The sequence below is a fragment of the Pelophylax lessonae genome (assembly GCF_965119305.1).
Source record: "Pelophylax lessonae genome assembly, chromosome: 3".
Lineage (NCBI taxonomy): Eukaryota > Metazoa > Chordata > Amphibia > Anura > Ranidae > Pelophylax > Pelophylax lessonae.
The window spans coordinates 447,850,550-447,878,279 of record NC_138770.1 but is presented as its reverse complement, the minus strand read 5'-3'; the positions used below and the strand labels follow the sequence as shown (position 1 = coordinate 447,878,279).

Below are 27,730 nucleotides of genomic sequence, written 5' to 3'. Positions count from 1 at the left end.
TCGCCAGATTACTTGGCGGGGGGGGGGGGAGGGGTAATGCGCCATCCCAAGAGTGACCCAGTAAGGGCTGTGGTCTGACAGGGCTCTGGACGGGAAACCCACCCCAGTCAACCTAGGGAGCAAGACCTGAGAGAAAAATATGTAGTCTATTCTGGACATGGAATGATGGGAAGAGGAGAAGCAGGAAAAAAACTACCGTAGGGAATTTAGACCGCCACGTGTCAGACAGCTAAAACTCAGACATCAGTCTGGCAAAGCGGGTGGCCCGAGGAGGAGACAGAGGGCTGTGACAGCTATAATTTGTCCAAGCTGGGATGCAATAAGGCTTTAAAAAGTCCCCTAACCATATCGCAGGAGTCGAGGGATATCGTGTCATGAAATCAAACCCCTCAACAACCACAGAAGAGTTAAATGGGGGGGGGGGCATAGAATGCCATCAAAAGAGGTTCCCCATATACAGTAGCATTGAGAAAGACATATCCCCCAGAAGTGTCAACTTGGGAACCCCCAGAGCACAAAATGGACTGATTTGGCAATAAGGACAGACACACCCCTTGAGTTTATGGAGTAGGTAGAGTGGTAGGCCCAACTAACCCAAGCGTGTTTGAGCGCCATCTGGAGGCGGCCCTCCACGAGTCTCTACAAGTTTAACAATGTCAGCCCACTGCCTCTTGAGGAGAGCGAAGACAGCAGACCTCTTAAATTTGTCTCCAAGACCCCGCACATTCCAAGTTAGTAGCTTTAAGTTGGACATCTGGAGGCCAAAAATAAATAGAATGCTGTGGTCCGGAGTGCCCATCCGCCCCATAGAAGAGCAAGACCCCTCCCCCCAATTGCACCATCAGGAACCCCTCAACCAGTAAATGTAGAGTAAGTATATGCCTGCGACTGCTGCAACACAAAAAAGTAATTGCAAAAAAACAAAAACAAATAACCCCCCCACCCCGCCCTACACCACCCCAACTTGTGCAGGCATCAGTCCCAAAAACCCAACAAGCCATCTGCTGTGGCAATAATAGCAACAAAAGAGAAGTTGCCCTGACAGGTAAACAGTAAGCAGGAGAAGTAGCAAACGGTAGAAGAAAGGCTGTCATGTAGAATAGCAACCCATACAGGAGCTTTGACAGGGCACCTCCAAAAATAACTTGGGTGGGAGCGAAACTTCGCTGATCTGCTACACATGACATAGAACTTCACCCACAAACCTAGGTGGGTACTGGGTGACACAGATTGCTCTGCCAAAATAGTTCCCGGCAGGTGTGGGCAGTGCTGCTGCAGTTCTGGGTAAAGGGGAGAAAAGAAAGGGCCCCAGTGTCTAAAATATAACTGTATGAGAGGGCAGCCACACAAGGGGGAACATCATGGATCCAGATGAGGCCAAAGGAAAAACAAAACAAATGTGCAAACATCAGTAGGAAACTTTTAGCCCTTGGCCTCGTCTCTCAAGCCAATTAACAACTGCCTCTGGATCATCAAAAAAGTGGGTACGGTCCTCTCCCTCCACCCAGAGCTGGGCTGGAAAGAGCATAGTGTATTTAATATGCTTGATGCGGAGGCGCCTTTTCGTCTCTGTGAAGCACTGGCGTTTTCATTGGACCTCCGCAGAGAAGTCAGGGAACACAGCGATCCCCCGTGTTGCCAAAAGGGGATGTTCCCCCTTCTCCCGAGCCAGACTAAGTACAGCATCCCGTCCCGGTAATTGAGAAGCTTGGCAATGAAGGTGCGTGGGGGCGCCCTTTGTGGAGGGGGTCTGCCGGACATACGGTGCGCCCTCTCAACCACAAAAGTGGAGGAGAAGGCCTCCTTACCATAGGTGGAGGTAAGTAGCTGTTCCAGGAAGGAGGAGGGATCTGGCCCCTCAGCACCCTTGGATAGGCCGATGAAGCGCAGGTGGAGCCTGTTCTCGATATCATTCTGCTTCTGCAGCAACAAATGCACTTGGAGCTGTAGGCGGTCTGAGGAGTTCTGTAACGGGGTAAGGGAGTCCTCCTCGCCACTGATGCGTTGTTCGGAATCAGTAACCCGCTCCCGGAGTTTCTGCAGGTCCTGCCGCACCAAGGCGATGTCAATCTTAACGTCATTGATTTTGGAGGAAAGCGTTGCCTGGCAGATAGTAATCGCTTCCAGGACTTTGGCAGTGTCTGAGCTTGCTGAACTCCCTTCCCCCCAGCGGCTTGGCGCCATTTTGGAGCGCAGGCTCCTTGTCCTGGTGGCGAAATTTATTGAGTTTGGCAGCCGTTTCAGAAGCCTTTTTAGGGGGAGACATCGCAGGGTGGTGCCCGGTAGTCAGAGGAGCTCAGGTCACCAGCATCCTACCGCATGCTGCTCCAGGCCACGCCCCAGTAATATCCCTTTTTAATGCATGCTAATATTCTGCTGGCTTTGGTAACTGCAACTTGACACTGCATGCAATTGCTTAGTGTGTCTTCTACTAGGACCCCTAGATCCTTCTCCATTCTGGAACACCCTAGGGGTTCTCCCCCAATGAGTAGCTTGCATTTTTAACCTCCAAGTGCATTATCTTACATTTACCAATGTTAAACCTCATTTGCCATCTAGTAGCCTACGCCAATAATTTATCCAGGTCCTCCAGGGAAAGTTTCTATATCCTGCTGTGATGTTATTGCCCTTTATATGTTTGCCCTATATATTTTTGTGTCATGAGCAAACCCTGAGATTTATCCATTTATCCCATCCTCTATATCATTTATAAATAAACAGAATTGGTCCCAGGACAGAGCCTTGGGATAACCCACCTACCACTCTAGACCATTCTGAGTACATATATTTATCAATACCCTTTGGACTCACCCCCCCGCAGCCAGTTTTCTATCCAAGAACAAACCTTATGGTCTATACCCACTGACCCCAGTTTGTAGATTAAGCGTTTGTGGGGGACAGTACCAAATGCTTTTGCAAAATCCAGATACACCACATCCACCTGCCTACCCCTATCCAAATGGCAGTTCACTTCCTCGTAAAATGTTAATAGGTTGGTTTTGGCAAGAGCGACCTTTTGTAAACCCATGCCAATTACTGCAAATGATACAGTTTTCATCAGCAAATTCTTGGCTATAATCCCTTATCCCATCAAATAGTTTACATACAACTGATGTTAGACTGACAGGCCTGTAGTTTCCAGCAATATATCGCTGCCCTTTTTTAAATATTGGTACCACGTGGGCTTTTCGTAAATCAGCTGATACCAATCCTGTCAGTATCCTGTCCATAAAGATTAGGAATCGCAGTCTGGCCATAACCTGACCGAGTTCTTCAAAGACTCTCAGGTGTATGCCATCCAGTCCTGGAGATTTATTTATGTTAAGCTTCTCTAATCTTTTCTGGTCTTCGGTATCTGTTAACCACAAGGGTAGATTCCTGTGACATGTTACTAACAATACAGTCGTGATTGTTATGCCCCTCCTTTTCCTGTGTGAAGACTGAGGAAAAGAAAGCATTTAGTACAGCTGCCTTCTCCTTGTCAACTGTAACCCTCTACCCTTCCTCATCCTTAATGTGTTCCATTGTTTTTTTTACGGTTAATATATTTAAAACATTTATTGGGGTTATTTTAACACTCTTCCGCTATGTGTGTCTGTCTTTTTTAGCTGCCCTTACACTTCTTATTGCATTCCTTGTAGTGTTGGAATGCTGACAATGACCCCTCTGCTTTGTAATTTTTTTTTTTACAAACAAGGTTGCTCTTTATTGGAAAAAAAAAAAAACACACGACAATATCCAACATACATTACATGTGTAGCTGCTGTACATCATCAGACCACAGGGGAAAAAAACAGATGTGCCGAAGGCAACAAAACCTATACAGTGGGGGATCCAACAGTAAGAACACGGTAAAAGGCATGGTGGGGCCAGATGCAAGTCCACTAAAAAAGAACAAAAAAGAAAGGAAAAACAAATGGAACACAGACAGATAGCATCAAACAGAACAGAGGATCAACCCGTGCCATCTATCCAAGGCTGCCAAACCTTCTCGTATTTATGGGGACAATTCCTATTAATGTAGGTGAGCTTATACATTGGGAGAGCCCCATGCACCAGGGCCTCCCACGCAGCCAGCGTGGGAGGGGAGGGGGAGACCCACCGAAGGACAATCTCCTTCTTAGCATAATACAGCAATAGAGAAATCAGTAAACGGGAATACTTATTGCGCCTAACCTAATCGGGGATGCCCAAGAGCGCCAGCTCCGGGGCGCACGTGACCAAGAGGTGAAGACGGGTGTTCATGACCTCGAACACCGCCCCCCAGAACTCCGCCACCCGTGGGCATGCCCAGAACATGTGGAAGTACGAACCCTCTGCAGTAAAACATTTAGGACAATCTGCCGGCCTCGCAGGAAACATTCTGTGCAGTCGCTGAGGAGTATAATAGACCCTGTGCAGGAACTTGACTTGAATAAGCTTGTCCCTGGAGGCAATGACCAGTCTGGAACCATTCCCCAAGCAGTCCTCCCAGTCCTCCCTATCCAAGTCGGGGATGTCCAAAGACCACTTCTGCCAAAGACGCTCCAACGCAGGGGAGTCAACAACAAGCAGGGTAGCGTATAGGGCAGAAAGGGGCTTAGGGAGGTCCGCCTGTGCCAGCACATCCTCCAGACGATCAGTCTGTATGACAGGGGTGACCGGGAACTGAGCACTGACCGCATGGCGCAACTGGAGATAACGAAAGCCTATCCAGCGGGGCAAGGCAAAGGACCCCTTAAGGTCCCGGAGCGAGCGTAGCTCGCCCACAGGCATGATGTCCCTCAAGCGCTGTATACCACACCGGCCCCACACCTGCGGGTCAGGAAGCATCCGCAGATGAGGGAGCGACGGATTGCCCCAAAGGGGCTGATAAGGGGACCAGGTGTTAGGTTGGAGAAACCGTGCCCTGGCCACCCGCCAGACCCGCAGCGTAGTCATAGTGGGGAGGGGAAGAGGGGGGTACGCACCCGCGCCCCTGTAGGGCAGGTTGCCGAGGTCAGCTAAGGAGCCCAGGCAAGCCGCCTCCAGACACGTCGCAGCGTTAGAACGAGAGCCGGCAAACCACCAGTGGACGGTAACTAACACAGCCGCCCAAAAATAAAATTTAAAGTGCGGCAAGGCCAGTCCTCCCGAGTCCACCGGGAGCTGCAGGGTAGAACGCGCCAACCGGGGGTGAGCTCCGGCCCATAAAAACGCGCCGATACAGCTGTCTAGATCACGAAAAAAAGCGGCGGGGAGCCAGGCCAGGGAGTTGCGAAAAACGTAGAGGAATTTAGGCAAAAAAATCATTTTGATGATGTTGATACGACCCAGAAGGTTAAGGGGCAGGGAGGCCCACCCAGCGCATCGCGCCCGCAACCGCTCCAGGACAGGGGTCACATTACGTGGGACGTATGCCCCCGGGTCCCCAGAAACCCAGATACCCAAATATTTAAATTCGTTCACCCACTGCAAGGGGGAGGGGGCAGCCAGGGCTCGGGCGTCCGGGTCCAGGGGAAACAAAACAGATTTACTCCAATTTATCCGTATCCCCGAGAACCTCCCAAAAGACTCAAAAATATCCAGGGCCGCCCGCAGAGAGGAGGACGCATCTGCCAAATACAGTAGGGTGTCGTCGGCGTACAGCGACACCTTCTCCTCCAGGGGACCAATTCGCCATCCGCACACCTCCCTTGAGGAACGGAGCAGGGTAGCCAAGGGCTCCAGCGCCAGGGCAAACAGCCCCGGCGAGAGAGGGCACCCCTGCCTCGTCCCCCTGCTCAGCGGGAAGGCCCCCGAGACATCACCATTGGTACGAACACGGGCCATGGGTCGACGGTAGAGCAACCGCAGCCAACTCAGGAACTTGGGGCCAAACCCAAAGCGACGCAAAACGCGCCATAGGTAAGGCCACTCGACCGAATCGAAAGCCTTCTCCGCGTCGAGAGAGGCCACCACCCTTTGTCCCGGATTAAGATGTGAAGCAGAGAGATTAAGGAAAAGGCGCCGAAGGTTAATGTCCGTCCCCTTCCCCGGCATAAAACCGGTCTGGTCCACATGGACAATATCCTCAATGACCGATGCCAAACGAAGAGCCAAGATTTTGGCCAGGAGCTTGGCATCTGCATTCAGCAGGGAGATGGGGCGATAGGAGGCACAGTCTTCAGGGTCCTTACCAGGCTTAAGTATAAGCACAATGAGGGCCTCAGAGAAAGAGTCCGGCAAGGCATCCAGGTCCGCAAACCTGGCCAGCAGTTTCACCACACGGGGGGCCAGCTGCTCCTGAAAACAGGAGAAAAACTCAATCGGAATGCCATCAGGGCCCGGAGCCTTACCGGACTGCATCTTAGTCAGAGCAACCTGAACTTCCTCCAGCGTAATGGGGCCATCCAACCTAGTCCTAGCAGCAGCGTCCAGCTCAGGGAGCGCAATACCGTCAAGAAAGCTATCCAACTCCTCAGCGCCATAAGCCACCCTAGAGGCGTACAGAGCACGGTAGTAGTCACTAAAACTATCATTGATGTCGCCCAGGTCAGTCAGTAAAACCCCCGATGACAGGCGAATCCGACCAATGTGCGTGACCGGAGCCTGTTCCCTCGACAGCCAAGCAAGAAGGCGCCCGTTCTTATCACCATATTCAAAAATGCGTTGAGCTGTCGAGAGAAGCGACTTCTCAGTGGCAGCAGTCCTGCACACCGCCAGATCACGAAGTGCGCACTGGAAGGATGCATAGTGAGCAGCATCCGGAGAGGCCACGTAGGCACCCTCCGCGGAACGGAGGGCCGCCTCCAGCTGCTCCAGAGACTGCACAGAACTCCTACGGGCCATAGCGATTTGAGTCATATACACCCCCCGCAACCACGCTTTGAAGGCATCCCACAGTATCAGAGGATTAGGGTGGCCCTCATTACTCGACCAGAATTGAGACAGTGCAGCCGGCAACGCCGCCAAGATCGAGGGCTCCATGATCCAGTACCTGGACAGCCTCCAACGCCCACCCAACCTCCCATCCGCCACCCGAAGTGAGAGCAATAGGGGGGCATGGTCGGATATGCCCCTAGGCAAGATAGAGGCAGATGTAACCATTCTCAACACCTCGGTGGAGGCCAGGGCCAGGTCAATACGAGACATGGTCCGGTGGGAGGCCGAGTGACAGGTATATTCCCTATCCGACGGGTGAAAGCACCGCCAGACGTCCACCAAGGAAAACATGGACATCCAGCGGGCCAGGGCGTCAGACCAGGTAGAAGGAGGGTGGAGGCGGTCCAGATCAGGAGTGGGGGACAGATTAAAGTCCCCCAACAAGAGCACATTAGACACATCATAAGAAATGACAAGCTGCATAAGCGTGTACAGAAATGCGGGGTCAACGGGGGGAGGCAGATATAATCCCACAATAACAAATGGTACAGAGTATATAGTGGCGTGCAGTAGCACATAGCGGCCAGCCGGATCGGTCCGGACCTCCAGCAAGTGGAACGGCAATGACCTGTGAACCAAGATACTGACCCCCCTGGCGTAGTTGGAGTACGTAGCATGGTAGTGGGCGCCCACCCAGGCCCGCTTCAGGCTCAAAACACGAGAGCTCAGCAGGTGCGTCTCCTGTAACACACAAATGTGAGGGGCGAATCGGCGTAGGAAATTAAACACCAGCGAACGTTTAACAGCCGAATTCAACCCCCGCACATTCCAAGATATCACGTCAACCTTAGCCATAGAGATACAAGAGAAATAGCACCATGCGGGCGGGCGCCCACCACCCCGCCACCCGCGCCAGAAGGGGCACACAAATCAAATTCCCCCCCACCCCACCAGGCAGCCACACAGCAATGTAAATAAAGAGCAACAACATTAGACAAAGCAAAAAAAACAGTAAAAACCAGCAACGGCTGGGATCTCCCCCCCCCCACCCCGCCCGACCCCATCCCAGAGGCAGGCATGGAACCCCAAACCCCAACAATCAACCAGTCAAAGAAGTGGCGTGTAACCAAGGGCCAACGGGCACCAGGGTAGCACAGCTGTGTAAGGCACAACAGGTACCGAGTCAGTGCAGCTGCATGTCGCATCCGAGAGCAAACAAACAAAAAAAAAAAAGGGGGTGTCTAGTGATATCCTGCACCCCAACAAACAGGGGGGAAGAGCAGATAAAAAAATAAGAACATGCAAAACAGGAGGATAGTAACGCAGCATCGCTGAACAGGGAACAGTCCCAATAATCCTCGGAGCTAGTCCATGCCCCAGGTCCAGGAAAGACCAGCAGGATAGGCCGCCAGGCACAAGGGGTGAGAACTCAGGACCTCAGCAGAACAAGGACAGCACAAGACAGGCAGGGCAGTCACTTCCAGGGAGGCATTCCCACGCCCGAAGTAGTACTCACCCCCGGGGGGGCAGCTGATCCAGCCAGTCCGAGGCGTCCTTCGGATCCACAAAGAAGCGGGTGGTCTCGCCATCGACCACCCTCAGCTTGGCGGGAAACAGCATGGCATACTTGATTCCTCGGGCACGGAGAGCCGCCTTCACAGCATCAAAGGAGCGGCGCTGCTTCTGCGTCTCGACCGTATAGTCAGGGAAAATCATCAGCCTGGCATTTTGGAACGACAAGGAGCCCGCAACCCGGGCCGCCCGCAGGGTCTCATCCCGGTCCCGGAAATTGAGAAGCCGAAGGATCAGCGTGCGAGGGGGGGCACCCTCCGGACCCGGGCGCGGGGGGACCCGATGAGCCCGCTCCACAGTATAGTGCGGGGAATAGCGGGCTGCAGGGAAGAGGGACTTCAGCAGGTCTTCCACGAACAACGTCGGGTCCTTACCCTCCGCACCCTCCGGGAGGCCAACGATCCGGAGGTTGTTGCGCCTATTGCGGTTTTCGGCATCCTCAGCACGATATTCCAGGGCCCGAACCCGGGAATGGAGGACCCGGAGGGAGGCAGAGTGTGCAGCAAGAGTGTCCTCGACAGGGCCTACACGCTGTTCCACCACGGTAAGACGGGAGCGGATCTTGTCAAAGTCCTGTCTCAGCAAGCTCACATCCAGCTGAACCTCCTCGATTTTGGTGGTGAGGGCAGTTTGACAGGACACGATGGCCGCCATCACCTCCGGGATGCCAGGGGGATTAGCAGCAGCCCCCTCACTCGGGTCCGTCTGCGTGGCCATGCTGGTAGAGCACAGAGCGGGCTGCGGCCTAGTCCGCGCGGGATCAACGATCTCGGGTGAGGCTGTAGAAGGAGGAAAGTGGAGCTTCTTCCCCCTCTGGGACCTTCCGGAGGACCTGTAGGGCATGCAGAACGCCGGAACGGGGTACAGGTGAGTAGAATCAGGCTACGGATCACCGCCAGGATAGAATGCTCTCGGAGCTCACAGCAGGCACGTCTGTTCAAGTCGCCATCTTGGACACGCCCTATCCTGCTTTGTAATTTTTAAAGGCGATTTTTTGTCCTGGATAGGACATTTTACGTTTTGGTTCAGCCACCCAGGTACCTTTTTTCTTCTATATTTATCACTCCTTGGAATGCACTCAGTGATACTTTTATTTAGGATGTTCCTAAAGCACTCCCATTTTTAACTCCATGTTCAATGTCTCAAGGATTTGGTACCACTGTATATTCTGTAGCATTGAGCACCGTTTAGAAAAGTTGGCTCTTTTGAAATTCAGTGTTCTTGTACTCCCCTCGTGCCTCTCTTTCCTATGTTTTATGCTGAATGTAATAATCCTGTGGTCGCTAGATCCCAAGTTGTCCAATATTTCCACATCTGCAATCAGATCTGCATCATTTGCAATTAATGAATCTAGCAATGCATCATTTCTAGTCAGGGAATCCACCAATTGGGACATTAAGTTGTCCTGTAAGACATTTCAGAAATGGCGGGCCTTTAATAAGTGGGCTGTTCTTTCCTCCCAGTCAATATTGGGATAGTTGAAGTCCCCCATAACAAAGACATTTCCCTGCATCATTGCCATTTCTAACTGTGAAACAAGATCCAACTCCACCACTTCCTTCAGGTTAGGGGGCCTATAACATACCCCCACTATTAAAGGAGATGTGAAGTCAGAAGGTATATCCCAACACATTCTTTGCATTAAGATAAAAAAAACCTTTGTGTAGCAGCCTCCCCAGAACCCCCTAATACTTACCTGAACCCAATCTTTGTCCAACGAAGTCCACGAGTCCCTCAGCTGTCCGGGACTCATTTTCCTGATTGGCCGAGACACAGCCGTGGCGTCATTGGCTCCGGCAGCTGTCAAAGTCAGTTAGCCAATCCGGAGAGAGAGGGGGTAGGGTTGAACAGCAGCTCTGTGTCTGAATGGATACACGGAGCTGCAGCTCGGCAAAGTTGCTTGCTATAGGGGCACTCAGCAGGAGGGAGGGGCCAGGAACCGCAACAAGGGGCCCGGGAAGGAGGAGGATCCAGGCTGCCCTGTGCAAAACCAACTGCACAGAGGAGGGAAGTATAACATGTTTGTTATTTAAAAAAGATGAGACTTTACAAATCACTTTAAAGCGGAGTTTCAGCCTAACCGCACACTTACCTGTCCCACGGTGCAGCGATGCACCGTCTTCTCCCTCTCTGCTCCGCGGCATCACTGATGTGGGGCACCCGGCTGTGACAGTTTGCGGCTTCACAGCCGGGTACGCACTGCGCATGCGCGAGTTGCGCTACGCGTCGTGATTGGCCGGCAATTTTCTGGGACCTCTGACATGTCCCAGAAGATTGCAGGGAGGGAGTGAGAGAGAAAAACTTCCGCTCAGAGCGCCGCGGTGCTCCGAGCGGAAGTGGGAGCGGGTACCTGTCAAAACTAGGTACCCGCTCCCCCCCCCCCAAAAATGACATGCCAAATGTGGCATGTCAGGGGGTTAGGACTATTTAAAGCGGAAGTTCCACTTTTGGGTGGAACTCCGCTTTAATTTCCCGCTTACTTCTACCCTTTGGAGTTCCACCCATACAGACTCCACCTCCACCCTTGTCCCATCACTAATGTCATTCCACTCTTCTACCCGTAAGTCATTCATGATATATAGACACACCACTCCACCTCTTCTACCCTCCCTGTCCCTCCGATACAAGAATAACCCCTGGATGTTTACCAGCCAGTCATGTGAGTTGTCAAACCAAGTTTCTATTATTCCCACTAAGTAAACATTCTCCTCGTGTAATAGCAGCTCCAGTTTCTCCATTTTATTGACTAGGCTCCTGGCATTTGTGAACATTCCCCTGAGTTTTGTACCGGTGCACATTATTTTCTCCATAGGAGTTCTCAGGCATGATTTTTGATTTGGTAACCCCGGGATTAGACGTTATGGATATATTATCACTAGTGCCTCTAGTATAAACCTCTGTCTTATGCTTGCTACCGGCTATCGCTTCCTCTGAACCCCCCCCTCCCCCCAAAACCTAGTTTAAAAGCCCCTCCAACTTCTTGACTATGTTTTTTCCCAACAGAGCTCCGCCCTCCCCATTAAGGCGCAGCCCTTCCTTACAGAAGAACCGGTAACCAACTGAAAAGTCAGCCCAGTTCTACAGAAACTCAAAACCCTCCTTCATACACCAGTTCCTCTGCTGCTTGTTAATTTCCCTAAGCTCCTGCTGCCTCTCTGGCGTGACTCGAGGTACCGGCAGTATCTCAGAATACCACCTTGGAGGTCCTTCTCTTTGATTTAGCCCCTGAAGTCCCTGAAGTCATTTTTTTAGTACGCTCCATATTCCTCTTACTTTCTCATTAGTAACAACCTGTACCATGACAGCTAGATTCTCCCCAGCCCCTCAAAAATAATCAGTCTATCCGATCTGCGATGTGTCAAACTCAAGTACAGAGTAAACATACTGTTTGGCGATCACAGTTTTTGTGGCAGTTTACCCTATCTGTCCTAATAATTGAGTCCCCTACCACCACCAGCTGTCTAACCTTGCTTGTATCCTAAGCCCCCTCCTTACCGGAGCAGTCATTCCCCTAAAAGCTACGGGAGGGTGCCTGCTCCGGAACTGCCACCCCTGAGCTGATTTCCCCAACATCGTGCAACTTGGCACATTTGTTGGGGAGTACCAACTCAGGACTGGCCTCCTTAGCACTTTTCCCTCTACCCCTCCTAGCTGTCACCCAGCTACCCTTCTCTGGCTCCTGTGCCTCCATGTCTCCACCCCCCTCTATAGTTGCCCCCACTAGCACCTGCTCAGTAATGTCCAAACTCCTTTCAAGGTTGTTGATGCTGCGCAGTGTTGCTACCTTGTTTTCTAGATCCAGGATCTGGGCTTCTAGAGAAACTACTAGCCGACATCTCACACAGCAGTATTCGCCCAAATGGCTCATCAAGAAACGCATACATGGAGCAAGATGTGCACTGGGATGTTTCATCAATCCTGTTGGACATTTTACCCGCTACTCTAATGGAGCCATTAAATGGTTACTCCCAGTACTCTACACTAATCCAAGTTACACCTTGTGCTACAGTTCCACGTTGTTTCAAAATACTCAGTTACCACCAATACTATACAATACTGAATAATTTCAGTTAGGATAATTTATGCATTTAGAAATACTAAATATTTTTGGGTGATTTCAGGAAGATTCAGACTGTTGAAAATCCACCCATTTGTTGTGTTCAATCGATCAACAAAACATGATTTAGTATAGCAATATGTGAAAACATTAGTTCTATCAATAGGTGCGCATTTCAAGTTCTCCAGTGCAGTAATGTGGTGGAAGGAATGTCGAACTTGAACAAGACTGGCCGAGAGTCAGCCAGCAACATTATTTATGTAAGCTCACCACACACACACACACACTTATGTGTGTATATATATACACATACACACACAGTGCATTGTGAAAGTATTCAGCCCCCTTGAACTTTTTGACCTTTTGCCACATTTCAGGCTTCAAACAAAGCTATAAAACTAATTTTTTGTAAAGAATCAACAAGTGGGACACAATCATAAAGTGGAACGAAATTTATTAGATATTTCAAAGTTTGTTAACAAATAAAAAACTGAAAAATTGGGCGTGCAAAATTATTCAGCCCCTTTACTTTCAGTGCAGCAAACTCTCTCCAGAAGTTCAGTGAGGATCTCTGAATGATCCAATGTTGACCTAAATGACTAAGGATGATAAATAGAATCCACCTGTGTGTAATCAAGTCTCCGTATAAATGCACCTGCACTGTGATAGTCTCAGAGGTCTGTTTAAAGCGCAGAGAGCATCATGAAGAACAAGGAACACACCAAGCAGGTCCGAGATACTGTTGTGGAGAAGTTTAAAGCCGGATTTGGAAACAAACAGATTTCCCAAGCTTTAAACATCCCAAGGAGCACTGTGCAAGCCATAATATTGAAATGGGAGTATCAGACCACTGCAAATCTACGAAGACCTGGCTGTCCCTAGAAACTTTCAGCTCATACAAGGAGAAGACTGATCAGAGATGCAGCCAAGAGGCCCATGATCACTCTGGATGAACTGCAGAGATCTACAGCCGAGGTGGAAGACTCTGTCCATAGGACAACAATCAGTCGTATACTGCACAAATCTGGCCTTTATGGAAGAGTGGCAAGAAGAAAGCCATTTCTTAAAGATATCCATAAAAAGTGTTGTTTAAAGTTTGCCACAAGCCACTTGGGTGTGACACCAAATATGTGGAAGAAGGTGCTCTGGTCAGATGAAACCAGCTCATCACCCTGAACACACCATCCCCACTGTCAAACATGGTGGTGGCAGCATCATGGTTTGGGCCTGCTTTTCTTCAGCAGGGACAGGGGAAATGGTTAAAATTGATGGGAAGATGAATGGAGCCAAATAAAGGACCATTCTGGAAGAAAACCTGATGGAGTCTGAAAAAGACCTGAGACTGGGACAGAGATTTGTCTTCCAACAAAACAATGATCCAAAACATAAAGCAAAATCTACAATGGAATGGTTCACAAATAAACATATCCAGGTGTTAGAATGGCCAAGTCAAAGTCCAGACCTGAATCCAATCGAGAATCCGTGGAAAGAACTGAAAACTGCTGTTCACAAACGCTCTCCATCCAACCTCACTGAGCTTGAGCTGTTTTGCAAGGAGGAATGGGCAAAAATTTCAGTCTCTCAATGTGAAAAACTGATAGAGACATACCCAAAGCAACTTACAGCTGTAATTGCAGCAAAAGGTGGCGCTACAAAGTATTAACTTAAGGGGACTGAATAATTTTGCACGCCCAATTTTTCAGTTTTTTATTTGTTAAAAAAGTTTGAAATATCCAATAAATTTCGTTCCACTTCATGATTGTGTCCCACTTGTTCATTCTTCACAAAAAATTACAGTTTTCTTTATGTTTGAAGCCTGAAATGTGGCAAAAGGTCGCAAAGTTCAAGGGGGGCCGAATATTTTCTCAAGGCACTGTGTGTGTATATATCTATATATATATATATATATATATATATATATATATATATATATACATATATACATACACACACACACACACACACACACACACACATACACTATTATACATGATTTATATAGCGCCAACAGTTTGCGTAGCGCTTTACAATGTGAGGGAAGACAATACAGTTACAATATACAGTTTAAAACAGGAGGAACTTGAGGGCCCTGCTCGTTAGAGCTTACAATCTAGAAGGGAGGGTGAAGTGAAACAAAAGGCAATAACCGTGGGGGATGGGTTGATGGAGAAAATGGAGGTACATTTGTTAGGTGTTGGTAGGATAGGCTTCTCTAAAAAGGAGGGTTTTCAGAGATCGCCTAAAAGCTAATAAGAGTAAGAGATAATCGGACAGATAAGGGTAAGGAGTTCCATAGGATTGGAGAGGCTCTGGAAAAGTCCTGGAGGCGAGCATGGGAGGAGGTGACGAGGGGGCTAGAGAGCAGGAGGTTTTGAGAGGAACGAAGAGAGCGATTAGGTTGGTATTTTGAGACGAGGCTGGTGATGTAGCTGGGGGCTAAGCTGTGGATTGCTTTGTAAGATGTTGTTAGTATTTTGTATTTAATTTGTTGAGTGAGCGGAAGCCAGTGGAGGGCTTGACAGAGGGGAGCAGCGGACACTGAGCGATTGGTAAGGTGGATGAGTCTGGCGGCAGCATTCATGATTGATTGAAGGTGGGATAGCCTGTGTAGAGGTAAGCCAACGAGAAAGGAATTGCAGTAGTCGGCGCGAGATGACTAGAGAGTGAACTAGGAGTTTTGTTGTGTCTTTGGTTAGAAAGGGGCGTATTTTGGAGAGGTTGCGGAGGCTGAGGCGGCAAGATTTGGACAGCGATTGGATGTGGGGTTATATACACACACATTTTATATATATATATATATATATATATATATATATATATATATATATATATATATATATCTCGTTGTATGTTTTATATTATAAAATGGTAATAGGGAAGGGTTAGCAATCTTGTCAGGTTTTTATTGCGGTCTGCTTTTACTGGGATGAAAATCTCATATTTGCGTTGTCACCAGATGTAGAGGCATATTTTTCATTAAGATTTTCCTCACTTTAAAATAATTCTCGCACTTACTGTTGTGGCTTTAGGAAGTGAATGAAAATATGTAAAGAAAATTTCACACTTACCTAATAATTTTATTTGACCTGAAGATAGTAATGCTGGGTCATCTTTTTTCACATTATTTACAGAATCATCTACTAATTCCTTGATATGGTCGATTCCCACTACTTGTCCCTTGGGTCCAACCTCAAAAACAGAAAATGATTCTTTAATTATTTTTTTTTTTTAGACCGTGATCTAATTTTAAAAGATCTTCAAGCATGCACAAAATGGCATTGCAATTAACAATGTTAAGCAAAATGAAGTAGCCCATTCACAAGATCTATTCACAGATATCAATAATTAATTCTAATTGCGAATATTTAATACACACTGTTCTCTGTTACATTACACATTCAGTTGATTACTATATGACTAACCCATTTTAAAGGTTGTTAAATTGTTTAGGTTTTTCATGTGCTACATATCAGATTGGTGTGGTACAAGCTGCATTCCCTCAGCTTTGACTCCAATGCTGCACACAATGGCATACTAAAAAGGCAGAGAATGTGATATCACCAAAAAATTTACAAGTGAATTATAAAAACCACATGCACCAAAAGAATTTACCAGCAGTGCTTTCAAAATGAAGTTCTCAAAAGCCTGAAACTAAAACTACGCATGTATAGTAGACACCATAAGAAAGAAGACTGCATATCTGCAAACCCCCTTCAAAACATCACGAGAGTACACCTAAAATACCATGACTTCCAGAGAAAGGCAATCCCCCTTTAATGCACCAATTAGTGTCGACCCATGGTCCGACATTAGCACTAGTATATTCAGTTGGGTGAATCAGAGCTTATATTTGCAAAAAGATATTTGGGGGCTCAAAAGCTCGAGGAACTTTTCTTTTTTTTTTTGTCATGATTTAACATATTGCTAATGCATAGACAGATTATCAGATGGTGTTCCCTGCTGACAGCAGAATGGAAAAAAAAAAAAAAACGTGGGATCCCCCCTATCCATTCACCAAAAAAAGTGTCAAAAAGTAACAAACGTGCCCAGATGTAAACCTGGTGGCACCACCCCCTTATGATATCACTGACCCAGCATGCACCGGTCCGTGACGTCAAAAGGGGTGGGGGGGGGGGGGGTGGGTGCTGCCAACAGGTGATGTTGCCAGGTGGCCCCACTCTTACCCATAAAGGAGCTGTCAGATGGCGGAGGAGGCATTCGGCAGTCAGCCATCAATAAGTGCAGAGCGCTTTTTTTTTTTTTTTGGCGGGGCCGGCATAAGGTTTGATACGGATTTACATGGGGAGAGCACACACCCTTGGGGAGAGCCAGTACTGACTGAACAGGTACTGGATATGAATTTACCCAGCTTCACCTGCTGCTTCTCATCAGGAAGTTGGCAATTTACTGGCTGGCAGAGGTGGGCACAGCAAGCTGAGTGAATATGTAGTAAATTATTTCTAAAATTATCCTGATGATCTTGTTGAATGACAAGCTGAAATCCACAAACATGATCTGTGCCTGGAGTCAAGATGTTGCAGGACGTAGTACATCCCCATGTTGAGAGCATTTATGGACCTTGCTTTGTGCACGGTTTCAAATCATTTGGTGGAGGGGGGGGGGGGGGGTTATGGTGTGGGGTTGTTTTTTAGGAACTGGGCTTGGCCCCTTAGTTCCAGTGAAGGGAACTCCTAAGGCGTCAGCATACCGAACCATTTTGGCCAATTTCATGCTCCCAACTTTGTGGGAACAGTTTGGGGATGGCCCCTTTCTTTTCCAACATGACTGCACAAAGCAAGGTCCATAAAGACGTGGATGAGCAAGTTTGGGGTGGAGGAACTTGACTGGTCCTGACCTCAACCCAATTGAACGACTTTGGGATGAATTTGAGCAGAGACTGAGAGCTAGGCCATCTCATCCAACATCAGTGCCTGACCCCACAAATGCACTTTTGAAGGAATGGTTAAATTTTCCCATAGACACTCCTAGACCTTGTGGACAGCCTGCCCAGAAGAGTTGAAGCTGTTATAGCTGCAAAGAGTGGGACAACTCAATATTGAACCCTACGGACTAAGACTGGGATGCCATTAGAGTTTATATGCGTGCAAAGGTAGGCGGCCCAATACTTTTGACAATATAGTGTATCATAGGGATGTGTACTCAAGGTCTATCTTTTGGGAGAAATCAAAGGATAATTTCTATTCTAAGAGGATTTCCATCATTTCAATTGAAATTGGCATTCCTAAAGCGCCGCTACGATCTGGGAAGGTATGAAGTGTGGGTGGGGGTACAAGGTTTGCTTTGATTCCAAACACATTAGTGAACATGGGTTTCCAATATTTTAATTATGGGAGGTGGGACATGGACAGAGAGGACCTGAAATAGGTAGAGGATTTTGGGTGATTTTGACAGCCACATTGCAACTGAAATATGAGCAAGTTTATTTATCCCCAAGAGCGAGTTTTTTTACCCCCAACAACAAGGAGTGTTTTTAGCTTGCCAACTATAGATGGGTAGTTTTGCAGCATTGTTCACTTCATACTCTCCTTAGAAAGATGCAGGGTTAGCACCCTTCAACTTTTGTCAGCTAAGGGTTCTTGCCATCTCTCCATTTACATTTTATGCTGCGAGGGCTTTTACATCCATAGATGTCTCCTTAACCTCCCTGGCGGTATTCCCAAGTGTGGCTCGGGGTGGGATTTCACTGCCATAAGTGGTAACCCCGAGCCACACTCAGGGTACCGCCAGGGAGCATCACTGGATCCTTGTAGAGGGTTACTTACCTTGTTGCAGGGATCCAGCGATGTGTCCCTTCGGCATACAGCGGTCAGATCTTCCGCCGATGCTTGTGAGCCCCGGCTTCCGTCTCCTGCAACATGACGCTTGCAGGGGGGTGGAACAGGCGGCAAATTTGGAAAGTAAAAAACAAACACACTGATTTCATTCATTACAAAATAAATTGATATTAGTTTGGCCCCCAGTGCCCTTTCCTGCAGTTCTACTGTACTATATATATATATATATATATATATATATGAACAGAAACAAGTAATGACATTTGCAAACACACAAAGTTTTCAAAGGAGGATCCCCTTTGTGTCACAATTTCACCCTTTCTCCACCGAAATACAGAAAATTGTTAAACACTGGTGCATATTGGGTGAAAATATATAAATAAATGGACTTTTGGTCTGATATATGTGTCTTACACCTTCAACAGTGACCGCTATATCCAATACTGCAACATATGATTAAATTGTGTTATTTCATTTATTGAAATACATGTTTTTGTGGAGTCTTTTTTTATTGATAAATATTTTTCCATTCCTTTACTATTAGGACAGAATATACTGGATATGACTAATTACACATAGGGAAGGATCCATGCTTTGTAACCTTATCTTAGTCCTCCTAATGATCAATTGGAGACATGTGTGAATTAACTAAAAAAAATGATGACTTGTGGATTCTTAATTGATGTTTGAGCATATATAAACCTTTGTATTTGTATAGAGATTTAGATGTATTTCTGTATGAGGAAGGACGTTAACTTTGGAGTCTGAAACGTTACTATCGAAATTCTCTCTCTCTCTCTCTCTCTCTCTCTCTCTCATGAAGTGGAACGAAATTTATTGGATATTTCAAACTTTAACAAATAAAAAACTGAAAAATTGGGCGTGCAAAATTATGCAGCCTCCTTAAGTTAATACTTTGTAGCGCCACCTTTTGCTGCGATTACAGCTGTAAGTTGCTTTGGGTATGTCTCTATCAGTTTTGCACATCGAGAGACTGACATTTTTGCCCATTCCTCCTTGCAAAACAGCTCAAGCTCAGTGAGGTTGGATGGAGAGCGTTTGTGAACAGCAGTTTTCAGTTCTTTCCACAGATTCTCAATTGGATTCAGGTCTGGACTTTGACTTGGCCATTCTAACACCTGGATATGTTTATTTGTGAACCATTCCATTGTAGATTTTGCTTTATGTTTTGGATCAGTGTCTTGTTGGAAGACAAATCTCCGTCCCAGTCTCGGGTCTTTTGCAGACTCCATCAGGTTTTCTTCCAGAATGGTCCTGTATTTGGCTCCATCCATCTTCCCATCAATTTTAACCATCTTCCCTGTCCCTGCTGAAGAAAAGCAGGCCCAAACCATAATGCTGCCACCACCATGTTTGACAGTGGGGATGGTGTGTTCAGGGTGATGAGCTGTGTTGCTTTTACGCCAAACATAACGTTTTGCATTGTTGCCAAAAAGTTCAATTTTGGTTTCATCTGACCAGAGCACCTTCTTCCACATGTTTGGTGTGTCTCCCAGATGGCTTGTGGAAAACTTTAAACGACACTTTTTATGGATATCTTTAAGAAATGGCTTTCTTCTTGCCACTTTTCCATAAAGGTCAGATTTGTGCAGTATACGACTGATTGTTGTCCTGTGGACAGTCTCCCACCTCAGCTGTAGATCTCTGCAGTTCATCCAGAGTGATCATGGGCCTCTTGGCTGCATCTCTGATCAGTCTTCTCCTTGTATGAGCTGAAAGTTTTGAGGGACGGCCAGGTCTTCGTAGATTTGCAGTGGTCTGATACGCCTTCCATTTCAATATTATCGCTTGCACAGTGCTCCTTGGGATGTTTAAAGCTTGGGAAATCTTTTTGTATCCAAATCCGGCTTTAAACTTCTCCACAACAGTATCTCGGACCTGCCAGGTGTGTTCCTTGTTCTTCATGATGCTCTCTGCGCTTTAAACAGACCTCTGAGACTATCACAGTGCAGGTGCATTTATACGGAGACTTGATTACACACAGGTGGATTCTATTTATCATCATTAGTCATTTAGGTCAACATTGGATCATTCAGAGATCCTCACTGAACTTCTGGAGAGAGTTTGCTGCACTGAAAGTAAAAGGGGCTGAATAATTTTGCACGCCCAATTTTTCAGTTTTTTTATTTGTTAACAAAGTTTGAAATATACAATAAATTTCGTTCCACTTCATGATTGTGTCCCACTTGTTGATTCTTCACAAAAAATTACAGTTTTATATGTTTACGTTTGAAGCCTGAAATGTGGCAAAAGGTCTCAAAGTTCAAGGGGGCCGAATACTTTTGCAAGGCACTAATTTATATATATATATATACTTTAACTTATTTATAGTCATTTATTATCATTTTTGATTTTGTCATACCCGAGATGTTATAAAGAAGAACGCACAGTAAAAAAAAAAAAAAAAAAAAATATGTAAATAGTTGGTTTGGGCTGCTTGTCCTTAAGAATTACTAGCAAAATAATTGTACCGCTTTCAGCACCTAAAATCGGAAAGAATCATACCGCCAGGGAGGTTAATGGATCAGTCTGTATCAGGTTAACATCCAGTCTTAGCTTAGGCCTCCCTCTTCATGAAGTCAAGGGTCAGAAGTATACAACTTAAACATTTGTCTATTGAATGGTTGCTCTTTTCTCTGAACATGTTCTGTCTGACCAAGCTTTCTTTTCCTGCAGCGAAGAGTTAGATACGCTAGGCTTTAGTAATTCCTGATTTATTTTCACTACTTTAGCTGTTGGATCTAGTTTCTACTCCTAGGTGATGTGTTGTTTCACCCGTTTTTGGTGGATGATTGGTTGTTCCTCCATTCGCCAACAGAGGCCCATGGCTCCTTTAGATAGCACTTTCTTACTCTTAGCCCACACCAGTAGGATTTGCCATGCAATTTGCCACCAATGAAACTGTTCAAATTGTTGCGACTGAAGTTGCAGCAACTTTGAAAAAAGTTCCTGCACTACTTTCTTGGGACTTCATTTTGACTTACATTGACTTCTGTTAAATGAAGTCACAATAAAATCAGGAGGTCCAAATCCCAACTGATCTGCTGCTTTGAAATCGTGCTCAAGTAGCACAATTTCAAAGCCGCACTGGTGTGAACCAGGCCTTAGTGGTGATCATCTGATCAAGTCTGGAGCATGAGATTCATCCTCAGTGTCCTCCCCTTGCCAGTTTCAAAATGGTTTATCCCTTTTTATCAAGCCTTAATTCAGGCGTTGATTGTTTCAGATACTCTTGCAGTATAATCTCCACATTTGTTTGATTACTACTGGCTTTTGCCCACCCATTGTTTGGACTGCTTTTGGATGTCTTGACTGTTAAATATGTATAATTTTTCTCTCTCTCTCTCACATAGAGCAATGTTTGTACTTGCATAAAATATTTTTCTTGAAGTCCGATGAGGGACTTTCTTCAGTCTTTACACAAGAAAAGGAGGGGTACACTGACCATGACTGTATGGTTAGCAGTACTTCACAGGACTTGCCGCTATGGCTAACAGAGGGTGAAATCAGGGAAATGTTGGATAAAATAACACAAATAAATGCCCAGGACCAGATGGCGTACATCCAAGAGTACTCAAAGAACTCAGTAAGGTTATATCTAGACCGCTGTTCCTAATCTTTACTGATAGTATTTTGACAGGAACTGTACCAGGTAACTGGAGGAAAGCCAATGTGATACCAATATTCAAAAAAGGGCAGAGGCGTGTAACGGAAAATTATAGGCCGGTCAGCCTGACGTCAATAGTATGTAAACTTCTGGAGGGGATGATAAGGGACTATATCCAAGAGTTTGCTAAAGAGATCATCAGTAGCAATCAGAACGGGTTTAAAAAAGGGCGTTCTTGTCAAACCAATCTGTTAACATTCTACGAGGAGGTGAGTTGTGAGCTAGATAGGGGGAGACCAGTGGATGTGGTGTACCTGGATTTTGCTAAGACGTTTGATACAGTTTCCCACAAATGCTTCATTTGTAAAATAAGGTCTGCAGGCATCGACCACAAGGTTTGCTCTTGGATACAAAAACTGGTTAAAGGGGCGTGTCCAAAGGGTGGTAATAAATAACGTGTACTCAGACTGGTCTGGGGTGATAAGTGGGGTCCCCCAAGGCTCAGTCCTGGGACCAATTTTGTTCAATTTATTCCTAAATAGCATTGAGCACAGATTAGCTCAATCTCAGTTTTTGCAGATGACACGAAATTAAGTAGGGCAATAACTGTACATTGGGAAGAAATCTTAAGGCCCGTACACACGTACGGATCGTCGTCATACAAACGTCGGCGGACGAAAGATCTGCCGATTGTACGCGTGTTAGTATGGTGCCTCCGACAGCTGTCTGCGCACAATCCGCGGACAAGAGTCTTTCTTGCAAACATGAAAATTTTTGTCTGCGGACACCAGAACGGACGATTGTTCGCCTGTCAGTACAGAAATCAGCCGACAGACCGCAGATTTGCAAGACTGGGCATGCTCAGAAAATAAAAAACACAGGGAAAGTTAACCATTACATGACATCACTTCTGCAGTCAGCTGAAGTCTGCGGACAAAATTCTTGTGCTGTCCTTGTGCTGTCTTTGCACTTTTCAACAGACACCGACATCCCGGGGAGAAAAGACGAACGTTTGTATGACGACGATCCGTACGTGTGTACGGGGCTTTACAGAATGACCTGAACAAAAAAATTGAGCGGTCAACTACACCCTGTTCCAAATTATTATGCAAATTCTATTTAAGTGTCACAAAGATTAAATATTTTGTTTTTCAGTTTAACTTATGGATGGCATTGTGCCTCAGGGCTCCTTTGATCACTGAAAACAATCTCGGACACCTGTAATAATTAGATTGCCAGGTGAGCCCAATTTAAGGAAAAACTTCTAAAAGGAGGGTGTTCCACATTATTAAGCAGAGCACAATTTTCATGCAATATGGGGAAGAAAAAGGATCTCTCTGCTGCCGAAAAGAGTGAAATAGTTCAAACGCCTTTAACGAGGTATGAAAACATTAGATATTTCACGAAAACTTAAGCGTGATCATTGCACTATTAACCACTTGCCGACTGCCGCACGACTATATAAATGGCGGCAGTCAGCCCCTCACAGGCAAAGTGACGTAGGGGTACGTCACTAGCCTGTGAGGCTCTAGGGAGCGAGCGCCGCCGGAGGTGTGCTCCGGCTCGCTCACGGACCCCCCCGTGCGTGTGAGCGGCGGACCTGATGTCCGCCGCTCACTCAAAATCGTTGGTTACACCGGGAGAAAGGCCGACGGCTAATGTAAACACAGCCGCCTGTCATTCTCCCCTGTGTAACAGCAGAGATCATACGGTCCTGCTATGTAGGACCGTAGATCTCTGCCGTTACATGAAAAGCCACATCCCTGCACAAGAAGAAGCATGGCCCTAGCATACCACACATAGTCACTGCATCTCTAATAAAGTTAACCCCTTCCCTGCCAGTGTCATTTTTACAGTAACAGTGCATATGTACAGCACTGATTACTGTAGTAATGTCACTGGTTCCCCCAAAAGTGTCAAAAATGTTAGTCAAGGGTCCGATCTGTCCGCCGCAATGTCGCAGTCCCGAAAAAAAAAGAAAAAAATCGCAGATCGCCGCCATTACGTTTGATTTTTTTTTACCAAACATATGTAACAGAAAACAAATTGGCCTAAAATGTTAAAAAAAATTTTGATTTTTACATTTTTGGGGGGAATTTCAGATAAAAAAAAATGTGAAAAATATTGTTATTTTTGCAAAATTGTCGCTCTTATTTTGTTTATAGCACATGATCAAAAAAAATAAAAAAAATTGCACAGGTGATCAAATACCACCAAAAGAAAGCTCTGTTTGTGGGAAAAAAAGGACGTCAATTACGACCACGCAATTGTCCGTTAAAGTCACGCAGTGCCGAATGTCGCAAAATAGGCCCTGGTCAGGAAGGGGGTAAAATCTTCCGGGGCTTAAGTGGTTAAGAGATTTGTGGCTGATTCAGAGCACAGACCGGTTCGTGCAGATAAAGGCACATTGAGGAAGATTTCTGCCAGATCCATGCATCAAAATCAAAAAACGTGCTGCGCCAGAAGTGCACAAAAATAATTAGTGATTACATGAATCAACAAGTGTTATCAACAAAATATGGTGTCCATCATATGTGCTCTGATGAAACATAAATGTTCATATAAAGTGCTCCAAAGTAATGATTAGTATATCCAGGTGATGACAGGACAGCCTCCTGTCATCACCTGGATATACTAATCATTACTTTGGAGCACTTTATATGAACATTTATGTTTCATCAGAGCACATATGATGGACACCATATTTTGTTGATAACACTTGTTGATTCATGTAATCACTAATTATTTTTGTGCACTTCTGGCGCAGCACGTTTTTTGATTTTTATGTTTTTGTTGTGAGGTGTGGACACAATTTGTGTATGCAGCCGGATTTATATATTGATTTATTCTAGCACATTTTATACACATTTGAATTTCACTTAGTCTTGCGCTGATAGTTTTTTCACTAGATCCATGCATCAGATCAAGAGAGCAGCTGCTAAAATACCATTACATAGCAGCAAACAGATATTTGAAGCTGCTGGTGCCTCTGGAGTTCAACGGACATCAAGGTGTGGAGTCCTCCAGAGTCTTGCAACTGTGCATAAACCTTCTATTCGGCCACCACTAACCAATGCTCACAAGCAGAAAAGGCTGCATTGGACAGAAAAATACATGAAGACTAATTTTCAAACAGTCCTGTTCACTGACGAGTGCCGTGCAACCCTGGATGGTCTAGATGGATGGAATAGTGGACGGTTGGTGGACAGCCACCCTGTTCCAACAAGGCTGCTAAGTCAGCAAGGTGGTGGTGGAGTCATGTTTTGGGCCGGAATCATGGGAAGAGAGCTGGTCAGCTCCCTCAGGGTCCCCAAAGGGGGAAAGATGACCACTGCAAAGTATGTGGAGTTTCTGACTGACCACTTTCTTCCCCGGTACAGAAGGAAGAACTATGCTTTCCGTAATAAAATCATCTTCACGCATAACAATGCACCATCTCATGCTGCAAAGAATACCTCTGCATCAATGGCTGCTATCGGGATAAAAGGAGAAAAAGTCATGGTGTGGCTTCCATCCTCCCCTGACCCCAATCCTATTGAGAACCTTTGGAGCATCCTCAAGCAAAAGATCTATGAGGGTGGGAGGCAGTTTACATTCAAACAGCAGCTCTGGGAGGCTATTCTGACATCTTGCAAACAAATTCAAGCTGAAACTGTCCAAAAACTCACAAGTTCAGAGGATGCAAGACTTGTGAAGCTGCTATCAAATAAGGGGTTCTATGTTAAAATGTAACATGACCTGTTAAAATGTTTAAAAAGTTAAAATGTTGTTATAAGTTTGAATGAAATAGCTTTTGATTTCAGTAAATATGCTGCAAACAACAAATGACAATCTTCAGTTCTTTACAACCTATAAAGTGTTTTGAAACGTTCTGTGCATAATAATTTGGAACAGTGCATTGTAAGTTATTTATGTTTAAAAAAAAAAATACTGTTATCATTAGGAGGTTTGTTCAATAAAATTTGAATTGTACTCTTAATAGTTGATAACATGTGAATTATGCCGACTGTTATTTACATCAATTATTTAGGTAAATAAGAAAAATATTTGCATAATAATTTGGAACAGGATGTACATGGCAAATGAGATTTAATGTGGAGAAGTGTAAGGTATTGCACTTGGGGACTAAAAACAAACGCCCAATACACTTTGGGGGGAGATCCCCTGGGGGAATCAAAAATGGAGAAAGATCTGAGTGTCTTAGTGGAAGATAGACATGGCAATAGCATGCAATGTCAGGCTGCAGCTGCCAAAGCTGGCAGAATATTAGCATGCATAAGGAAGGGGATGTATTCCAGAGATAAAACTATAATCCTACCACTTTATAAAACTCTGGTTCGACCACATCTGGATTATTCTGTCCAGTTCTTGTCGCCAATCCTCAGAAGGGATGTAAAGAAGCTGGAGATAGTCCAGAGAAGAGCAACTAAACTGATTAGGGGATTGGAGGACCTTAATTATGAAGAGTGCTTACAAGCGCTTGATTTATTCTCCCTAGAATGGAGACGCCTGAGGGGGGGCATGATAGCAATTTACAAGTAAAACGGTGATCTTAACATAGAAAAAAAACTGTTCAGTTGCAATGAATGCATGAGGGCATGAGGCCATACAATGCAATTAGTGAAGAGATTTAACCTTAGGCTACGCAGGGGGGTTTTTACAGTAAGGGCTACAAGATTGTGGAATTCTGTACCACAAGTGGTAGTAACTGCGGGGAGTATGGCTACTTTTAAAAGACTCTTGGACATACATCTCAAGGACCAAAACATTCAGGGGTATGGGAAATAATTACGTCCACACACACCTACACAGGTTGAACTGGATAGACTATTGCCTTTATTCAACCTCAACTACTATGTAACTATGTAACACAGGTCCCATCCCTGCTCATATATCATTGGCTCCTATACTGCTTACTTACAAAACTGAGCATGGTGATCGAAAGGGAAGGGGGGTGGTCAATAGTAGCTGGGTTAATGTTTTTTGGTTGACAGTGTCCCAACCTCCTGTAGGCAGCAGTTTAACCCAATGGTCTAAGAGTTTTTACAATTCATGTGTTGCTAAATGGGCTTAAAGAAAAAAAAGATTTTATGGTAAGTGCAAAAATCTTATTTTGTTGGGGTTCCTATTTGTGTTCAGGTTGTTCTACTGCCAACCTAAACTCTTTGCTATACTTAATATAAATGGAATGTAGGGGCTCTCCTGCACCTGGGCATACAGTTTGCTGCGTACAGATTACTACTGCCCTGTTTGGGTCTGTGATCATGGTCCTGTGTGCTTTAAACAAGTTCTATTTAACCCCCCCCCCAAGCAATGCACATTCGCCACTGCCACATAAATGACTCATTCAGGGGAGGTGTACACAACGATGGTGTGCAACCAGCAGCAGCCCCTGATGGCAAAACTTGCCCTATGTACAGGTAAAACCAGGGGGGAAAGTGAAAGAAAATTCCAAATTTTAATTGGTCACGAGAATAGAAAGTCAAACTAAATTTCTCAGATGGGATACATGTGACAAAAAAAAAAACTATCCAAAATAACGAAAAGTTAGGCCTTTAGTTCTACCTAAAGCCAAAGTGTGTTCTAATAGTTTCTCTACTGTAACATTAATAGCTTCATACACAGTTGTACATAAATAGTAACTTCTGAGGCAGTGTGATAGGAATTGCTGTCAGCTGATGTCTGCTTTCATTCCTGTAATCCTTTCCTTGCAAGACTGTAGCCAACATCTACTGCCAAGCATTTCACCTCACAAAATAGAAACCTCTAGCTGTCATAGTGAAAGAGCTGGTCCCATGTGGCTGCTTTTCAAAGCTCTCCTGGTACCATTTTTATTGTATAAAAAATGTCTTCTCG

General features: G+C 45.8%; 1 protein-coding gene across 3 annotated transcripts in view; it reads right to left on the bottom strand.

The window, feature by feature from the left end:
* Positions 1 to 27,730, bottom strand: part of LOC309548989 (protein-L-isoaspartate(D-aspartate) O-methyltransferase) — a 156,520-nt gene that overhangs the window by 57,463 nt on the left and 71,327 nt on the right. For all 3 annotated transcript variants that reach the window (XM_082248924.1, XM_082248926.1, XM_082248925.1), the window contains exon 5: positions 15,520 to 15,640. In XM_082248924.1, coding sequence (XP_082105050.1) covers positions 15,520 to 15,640 — 121 coding nt within the window. The remainder of the gene's footprint in view (positions 1 to 15,519; positions 15,641 to 27,730) is intronic.